This window comes from Mycetomoellerius zeteki, unplaced genomic scaffold (genome assembly GCF_001594055.1).
Source record: "Mycetomoellerius zeteki isolate Tzet28-1 unplaced genomic scaffold, Tzet1.0 scaffold433, whole genome shotgun sequence".
NCBI classification, from domain to species: domain Eukaryota; kingdom Metazoa; phylum Arthropoda; class Insecta; order Hymenoptera; family Formicidae; genus Mycetomoellerius; species Mycetomoellerius zeteki.
The window spans coordinates 888,335-898,244 of record NW_017257428.1 but is presented as its reverse complement, the minus strand read 5'-3'; the positions used below and the strand labels follow the sequence as shown (position 1 = coordinate 898,244).

General features: G+C 32.2%; 1 protein-coding gene across 1 annotated transcript in view; it reads left to right on the top strand.

Moving 5' to 3' along the window:
- Positions 1 to 9,910, top strand: part of LOC108726768 (uncharacterized) — a 28,506-nt gene that overhangs the window by 9,280 nt on the left and 9,316 nt on the right. Inside the window, exon 2 of the mRNA XM_018454539.1 lies at positions 2,620 to 2,679. Coding sequence (XP_018310041.1) covers positions 2,643 to 2,679 — 37 coding nt within the window. The 5' untranslated portion in view covers positions 2,620 to 2,642. The remainder of the gene's footprint in view (positions 1 to 2,619; positions 2,680 to 9,910) is intronic.

The following is a 9,910-nucleotide window of genomic DNA, read 5'->3' as shown; positions in this document are numbered from 1 at the left end:
CAGCCAATCTTTTTTTCAGTGTAGTTATTTGTTCTTCAGTTATTGCAGTTATTACAGTTATTTGTTTTTCAGTTATACATATATATATATGTAATAATTAATAAATGATGTCCTTTAACAGTACAAGTTACGTTCAAAAACAAATCTTATGTAACTTTTGTACCATCTATTAAATATCTAAGGAAAAAAAAATTTTTTTGCGCACTTCTTACTGCGTTGATTTCAAATTAGCCCTTTGAATTTATTATTTTCTATATATAATTATAAGGAGTCCAATTACTTATTTCTTGTTACTCTTTTGTAATTATATCAGTTTAAAAATTAAAAGTTTCCTGTGAAGGAGAATTATAGTCTTATATTTATAAAGAAACTTATAAAGTTTGATATGATTCGTACATTCCGAACTTTTAAATCTAAAAGACCGTAATATTCAATTTAAAATGATGGCAATCGCGGTCACAATAGATTGCGTTGGTCAGGAATCGATTGTCTCCAGGAATTGAAAGAGAGGGAGAGAGGATAAGAAAGAAAAGGAAAGAAAGGAAAAGAGACAGACCATCCTTGTTGGTGAACCTCCTCTCTCTTTGACTGATTACGTCAAATAGCTTGACAGTATGGGTGCGTTCTTTTAGGCATCGGATACAGCAGTTCTTGCAGTAATTCGTTCTTTTAGCACAACTGCACAATCGATTGCAGCGCAGATTTTCGTTCTTTTGGCAATGGATACGCAGTAGATACGCAGACGAATAGAATTAGCTGCGCAGCCGGCTACGTATCTGCGTAATCGTTTAAAAAACACGCAATCGGCAGCTTCGATGCGCAGCGACTGCCAAATCCGATGCCTAAAAGAACGCACCCTATATGTTTCTTTAATTCGTGTTTTGGTTTTTTACTGAGGTAAAATTTTCCCTCTCTCTAGCTTTTTTAAGCAGTCACTTTCGACAATCTGTCGTTTTCTAGTATCATACATTTATCCACAAATAATTGTACATATAGCCTATTGATAAAAGAGAAAAATAAGTAAATTAAAAATATTAATTTTAATTAAAGATATTAATTTTAATACAACGACTTTTATTTTTTGTTCTTTTTTGTGTTTTGACAAAAGAAATAAAGAAAATAATTTGTCGGAATCTAATGAATTCATCCAAACTTACCGTCTTCTCTTCGCGAACCGATTAAAACACGGAGAACCGGTCTCCGAATGCTGAATTTTATTAAGTCTCCACAGAATACCCTAATGTACTTAATTAGACGTTATAAACTGAACTCACATTTGCATAAGCTGTCAAGTAGCCCAGTTTACTATCGCTGGTATTAATCTGTTACTTATGCGCGACACAAACAGGATAAAGCGAGAGAAGAAACAAACACTGAAGGAGAAGGATAGGAGCAAAGAAGAGCATAACGAATCCGTGATATTTCACCATGTTCCGTATAATTAGCGATACTAATTAACGGTCGTATCCTCACGCTCTTGTCAAACGCAATTACGCGAAGTAAACATGAATCCCGTGGATCTTACAAATATGCGAATATCGTACGACCTTTTGAATACACTAAAGTGTAATTATATTAACTTAAGAATTAGAAAATACATAATATATTTAATACGTAACATATAAATGAATTTTTCATTAAATTTTATTTATAATTTGAAATTTTTAATATATTAATTTAAATGTTAAAAAAAAATCAATATTTTTATTTAAATATGGACGAATTATAATGGAATTATGACAAGAGAAGCTAGCCGTATTTTATTATTCGTGAAAAATCTATTTAACAGTTTATGTTAATTTAAATTTATAATGATTTAACACACTTTACACACACAGCGTATACACGTGCATAATTTGAAAGAGAGTGAAGAGCGTTTACAATTATTTGATATATCTAAAGCATTACTCGGCATGATGCGGTGCAATTAAAATAATAAATTCACAGGTTACACCATGAAATTCTCTGGCGTTTGAGGCCACCGGTTGAAGGTAGATCATCTGTCGTTACCTATTAGTCAAGGGGATTTCGTAATTATTAGTTCCTGGGACCATTAGCGTTGGAAGAACGTCCCATCCGACCCGCGTCATTGCCTAGAGCCAAGCAGAGCGGCTGTCCCCTTATCCTCCCTATGCTTGAGGATTATTTTAGCGAATTTAATGGGTTTTGAAAGTTGTCTGCGGATCTCGTAATCGCGGATCTTGCGAGCTTGTCCGATTGCTCCCGTTTTGAAGCGGTTTTTTTTTAATCCGAAGTTAATGTGCAATTATGCGTTTTCATCATATCAAGTAAAAACGGTGCGTCAGCTTAACAAGTGTTATGAATGTCGAATATAACTCCTTAAAAAGTTTCATTAATAAATTTCTGTTTAGAAAATGTGAACAATATGACATTGTTTTACGGATGTATTTACATTTATTTTTACGCCACTAAATTAGATTGTGTTGCAAAAATATTAACGTAAAGGGATTATAAAAATGCTGAATATTCTATTTTCAAGAAAAGGATAACTTTTGTTGCGTATAGTAAATGACTACGTTTTATCATAACATATGCACAAAAGAGAGAGAGAGAGAGAGAGATATTGAAATTATATATTTTTTAATTTCTCTGTTATAGGAATACGTTCTTTCACCAGCCAGATGATGTTCGCCAGATTTTGCAGACAAGTTCCAGATGGTAAGTGCTTCAAAAATATCCTATTTACATGTACTCTATTTTATTTAGTCTTTTATAAAGATTATAAAACTTATATTCACACATGAAGATATAAGCACGAAAGCGTAATACCAGCATTTTGACTGATAAAATATCCAATAACTGATAAGATAAACAAGGAAGCAATCGCTGTATCGATTATCCCTCAGAGGGCTCTCGAGAGATCTCTGGAGATGCGAGTTCGCGTGCCGAGGTCGCGGTTCGTCGAAAAGACGTGGGAACGGGAACGTCCTCCTTCGTGCTTTAAAGCCGCGAATTAACTCCTTTTTGTTTCTCGTCGTGGCCGTGGCGTAGATTTTCGACATCGAAATTGCTCGGCCACCACCGACACACCAAGGGTTACGACTTCTTGTAACGAGATCTCTTCGCTTGTTCAGCTCAAATAAAAAATCACGAGAACTGCTTGAAAAAAAGTTTTCTGTTCTTACGAGCACCATTTTGAAAAGATTTGCAGGCAAATTATCTATAACATATACATACATAGATACACGAAAACATACAGTATATCTAATAAATATATATAATATGGTATGTATAATTATGTATACAATGAAAATGAATCTCTTTTAAAAAAAGAATATTTTCTTTTAAAACAAAACTTCTCTAGAAAATTGTTTTTTTTTAAATCAATACAATATTAATGATTACATTATGTTAATAATAATTTTGTCTGTAGAATATATAATTTTATAATTTTGCTTATTTTATTTTGTTTTTTTATTATTACTGTAATATACTAATAATTACTGTAAAACATATAAGTATTAAACTTTTTACAATTTGTACATGAAAAATACTTCATGTAACATTCAAATTTTTATGATTATTTTTTATATTTTTAATTAGCATTATAAACCTCAATATATTGATGATTAACTGACAATGAGTAACTATAAATATTATCTTGGTTTTAAAATGTAAAATTCGATTCGAATGTACAGTTAACGTAAGAATGCAGTTCATCTGAAACAGTCTGTAAGATAACAGTAAAAAGAGAAGAGAACCTTATTAAGCCATCTTAATTAACAAGCCTTCTTCCGAAGCCATTCTTAATCAACGCCGTTAGACACATTCATGGAACTCTAACGTTTAATTCTGCGATATGGGATTTAATGTTCCAATTAATGACTTTATCATGGCGATGCTGTCTCTTGAGAAAATTATGACACGATCTTCTTGAGTGGGACGTTATACGTCGATGACGGCGTATTTTTAAACGTTTACAAATGAACAACTGCAATCTTGGAGAAGTACGCGAATTACATGAATAATTACGGCAAATTCCTTTAAATTACTGAGATCTCGGAATGATTTTTTTAAATACTCTCCCCGTTGCCATAAACTATAATGTAATTGATTCTTGTATTGTATAATTGTTATTCTTTTACTTATAGAAACAGTATTTTTTTATTAAAAGTTAAATTAAGATAAAAAATAAAAGTAGATATTTTAGTCTATTTGTTATATACATATACTATGAAACAAAGATATAAAATACTATGATATTTATTTTGTTACATGCAATTAAAAATTGAACTGTACGAAATTTCGGTTTAATGCATCTCGTAGTTAATCATTTGACGGATCGTTTCTCGTGAAGCATAAAAACGATCTTCTCGAGCCGCCTGTTTTCCGCTAACTTGCCGTCGCAATAAAGGATAACAGAAGAAAAGGGTTTGACCTCGAGAAGAACCGAATGGGAAGCATAACGCCGACTCTTTTAAAGACGTCGGCGCCGCTTAATTAGCATGCTAATTAGTTGTGCGAATCTCGTGACGCAGACGACGAGAATATGCACCTCGTTCAGGATGCATTCTCAGGCAGGACTTGGTCAGTGATCGATTCTCGCGGCACGAGCATCATTAATTATTTCACCCGTGATTAGCGGCCTCTCGTCAATTAGAGTCGTGTTCTAATAATTAATTAGATCGAATGTAGTTATGCCGAAAGTTATTATTGATATTATCATTTAGAGGAATTATTAAATTTCAAGAAAATCATTTCTTTAATTATTAAAAAATAATTAGTCAAACGCGTATCATTAATGTCATTATTAATATATAAATATAAAGATATATATTTTAAAAAATAACAGATATAATAAAATGAACAAAATTGATATACCATAACAGGAGGGTTACATATAGTTTTTTATAATGACAATCTTTTAGAGAAGAAAAAAGAGAGAGGAATTAACGCCTCAAATTTTTAATTAATTTTTTTAGCTTTGCGACATTTGTGACCAATTAAAATTTTCTTATGCGCCCTTCGCATTACGGAATTAATTTCCTTACTGAGGTGCTTTACAAGATTCTTTAGGAATTTAATCGGTTACCAGAGGCACGAGAAAAGGATGGAGAGGAACGGTTAATAGATTCCTAATCTCGAGCGCATTGACCGATTGAAGGTGAGATAAAACGATAGAACGGGATGTCGGTACAGGGTAATACCGAGTATATCGAAACACGGCATCAGTCGTTAAAATACGCGATGTAAATAGGTGTTTCTACAGTTAACAACGTCGTAACATTGGTAGACCACACTTATTAACGCATTGTTCTCTGTATTCAATACACTATCCCGAGCGCATCTACGACAATCTTCAATGTTATTCTTAATTAAATATCTATTTATAAAATTAAGAAATTTAAACACTTTTCTTCCATATATTTTTATCATTTTAATGCATCATGATATACATTTTTCTTCAATTATTGATATTGTTATTAATACTCTCAAATATCTATCGCTACTATCAATAAATATTTGCGGATACTTGATGAAAAGACGACAACGAGGAAAGGTGACCATGGGACGTTTTATGCCGCCTCGAGACGAAGAGTATTGTCCGCGCAGCGGGATGGCGATGTTTAAGCGAGGCCTCTCGCCCGGGGCGAGATGTGCCTCAAATTGATTTGTTGTAAGCGATACGCCACCCCTACGGGGCGAGCGAATGGCACAATAATTGGCTACATAAACAATGACCGGCGAAACGATCCCTCACCGTCCCGACATCTCTTAAACGCCGTTATCTCGCAACAATGTGAGACACCGCCGCTCGTGTGAACACACGAGTGAAGCGTGAACTTCAAATAAGACATCTCTCGTCGTAGTTATCATTTGTGTCACGATTGAATGAACAGTTAAACAAAATATTATTAGATATATACATTCTTAATTTATATATACATCTAAATATATATATATATATATACTTACATAATATAATTATAAAATATATAAGTATAAAATATTAAGTAGTAATTTGTAAAATTAATATAACATAATTTATATATATATAAAATTTGTTATATTAATTTTACAGATTATTACTTAATTTTATATATATATATATATATGAATTTCTAATTATAATATTGTGTAACTATATTGCCAATATGACATTCATGAAGAAAATCTAAAGAATTCTTCCAACGTTTATTGTATATATTCGTGAATTATCTCTGTCAAACACTTCTGGCGGAGTTCAATTAATCGATGAGATTTTCGAGACTGAGGCCCATAAGGAAAGCGTGCGCAGGGCGGCGAAATCTTTCAAGGTGGTCAAGAGATCGCAGTTTTGCAAGGGAACGGGTCAGATTGGCTTCGTGGCTAAAAAGTAATTGCGAGATCCAAGATATCGCTGACCAGCCGCTACGCAATTTGGACTTACACATGATGCTCCTCGCTTCTTCTTTTCGCCGGATTTTCGTCTGTACATCATATTAAAGAAATATATCTGAATGTTGAATGTTCGAAACAAGTATATACGCTGCAGAGAAGAATCTAAATATCAAGAGTTTCGATTTTTCTTAAAAAAGCCTGAGATAATTGAGAAATTATAAACAATTTATTTTTAGGAAGTATAATATTTATAAATATATTATATTTATTATCATTTTATGGGTATATATATTTCTCATATATGAGTATATAAATGATATACTAATATTTTGCAGAATATTATAAGAAATAAAAAAAGAAAAATTTTCAAGAGAAAAAAAGAAGAGAGGAAGGCCACCGAACGCACAGAGTGTATCGAATTCATGCTGTTGCAGCAAACCACAATGAATATGTATCAAATTTATGGCGCGCGGTTTTGTGGTACCGTGCGATTCTCCGCCCACTCACACTCGCGTGCACGCTCGTGATTTATGTTACTCGTAATGCAGATGGTACTCGAGCCGAGAATCTCAAAGGAAAAGGGAAATTATCCTCCATTTTCCTTACCGCACAATTTTTCTTGACCAAGGCAGAATTAAAAATCGTCTCAAAAACGATAGATGGAGATCAAATCGATATTGCTGCGCTTGAAACGCGTTAATAACATTCATTAGTGATTTATCTTTTACCAGAAGTACGCGCACTTCTCTTCAATTTTCACCGACGTTAATCGTATAATCCGTTATTGGAAGATAACATTTAATACCGTTTTAAATGGGGATAATTCTCTATACATATGCATGATGTTTATTTGTCCATCTGTTATATTTATTATACCATTTCGATTCCGTTAAGTCTATTTGGTCGTCTATCATAATTTTTGTATGACATCACATCTTACAGATTAGAGATTATAAGCCTTGTTTTGAATACACATACATATGCTAATTATATTCTCTTGCAATCTGATGAAGGATTAAGGATTAATTATTGACTAATTATTAATAAATAGTCGATGTAAAAAGAGATAAAAGCAAAATTAATAACGACAAATAGATATGTTAAAAAATAATCATTTTTTCTCATTGATTTTGAAGAGATTTAAATGATGTAAAAATTTTTATTACTATATCTAATATTTATTTATATTTAAAAATGTTATCGTATTATATAATTATATTTATTGCGAGGCAAATTTACATCTAAAATTTTTAGCTGTCTTTTTAAATATAACTGCATTAAAAATTTTAGCTACATTTTTTGAATCAAACTATATAATGTAGTTAAATCAAGCTATTTAATATAGCCTCGAATATAAATGGTTAATTGGAAAGAAGAAATAGGCGTAATAAATAGGCCAATTACAATATGCAATAATTTGACATCATTGGCGGATTAAATGACAGTTCATCCAGCTAAATGGATGATTATGTTAATCGAGCTATATGTAGGACGGCTAATTGTGCGGAAAATTCTGCCTGATGTGCTATCTTTAATACATATTTCAATGATGATCATGATAAGCCCGTTTATAACGACAATAGCTCATCGTGGCCTTATCTCGGTTATTATAATTCACGATGCAATCATTATATCGTCCGGTCGACATTCCTCGTTTTTTTTACAATAATGTATATAATATAAAAAATATTTAAAGAATTAAAATATAATGTATGTATAAAATACAATATATACATTTATTATTTATGTATACTATATATAATGTATAATAAATAAACGGTATATTAATAAAATATATATGTATGTTAAAATATGACATAAAATTATAAATTCTAATTTTAATCTGACACAAAATTATAGATTGTTTAAATTGGCCTTAAAGGGATTCTATTATGTAATGCTACTTGTATATTATATAATTACTTATAATTAACAAATTGTATGGTAAAATAATATATCATTACAATATATAATTATTAATTATTGTGATACTTTCTTACTTTTAAATATCATTTAGAAACTTTTGATTGACACTTATCTTTCGATTGTACAAATCTTCTAAATGACGTACAAATTTTTGTGCATTTCCCGAGAATTAAAGAGTCGAATCTCCTTGATGATTCGGCGCGAGCCGAGCATATCCTCGTGCACTTACACGGGCGCACGTGCATGTACGCCATATTAATTACAATGATTTCCTGCCACTTATGCCCGAGCGAGATTTAAATTATAGATATTCACTGCAGGTTCGCGGAGGAGACGGGAGAGAGAAGATCCAGAGAAAGAAAGAAAAGAAGAGAGGGGCTGAGAGGGAGGAGAGCGAGAGAGAGAGAGAGAGAGAGAGAATAGGCAGCAAAGAGATCCGACCGGACTTTCAATCGTGATTACAGGGTGCGCGAACATTTCAGGAATCAGACTCGCGTCAGAACTCTCGGGTCATGGGTCAGTCTTCTTTTTTTCTTTATCTTTCATGTCCCTCAATTCTTCTTTGATCATATATATATATATATATGTATTTATATATTATAAATATTTTTTGATGAATCAGTTCTTTCTGAAAAGTCGCAAATCGAGGAAATTTTCGTCGCTATTTATTCTAGATTGATGGAACTGATTTTATAGAAATCTTTTTGGAATTGTGCGAGAGATTAAAAATATGTATAGGGAAGGGATAATCGGAACGCACCGTGCAACACATCCGTGACAAATTGTCCTAAATGACATAAAGTCGTAAATCAAAGAGCACTGAGCCGCGCGTACTCCGGTTTTGGGATCTGAGCGCAATTAAATAGTAAAACGTGCGTGGCGCATTAATAATGATCGACCGCATCGCGGTATGGAATTTTGCTGCAATGAAAAGTTCTCCACTGAAGAATCTTTTTGCGAGAAACTACCCTTAACATTATCTCTTGATATTATTTTGATTTCATCAAATGAAAGTAAGAACGTTGTCGATAAGAAGAGTGAGATAACAAAATCTCCCAAATTTTTCTAAACAATTCATTAGATACTTGTCACTATTAAGACTTTTGACCACTTACGAATCTTCAGATTGATGATGTTGGAAACGACAAAACACATAATGAAAATTTTTGCAAAATATATTAAAACAGAAATACTTTTATAATAAAACAATACTTGCATTTGTTAGAGTACACTTGTAAAATATACTGAAAATTCTACTTTTAATTTAAAACAGAATTAAATCATATTTATCAATTCGACAGCTGTCATATAGCTTGTTTCGTTTACTGATTGGGCATAATCCAAGATAGCTGCAGTGAGAGTAAGCAGGAGGCTCAATCTCTTTTTTTTTTTTAAACGGAGAAGAGACAATTAATTTTAATATTGAATAAACTGTGTAAATTCGTAAATTAAGTTGAAAATTAAAGTGCATGAAGCTTAATTTGAGACTCCCTCAAAATTTCAAATTATAACGCTACAAAACTGAATATTTCTCATGAAGTCTCTTAGTGAGAATGTTCTTATCTTTTTTTTCCGTAAGGCCGTTATCGTTTAACGCGAAGACGAAGCTATCTTTCGAGTTCCTCGAACTATGTTCTCCAGG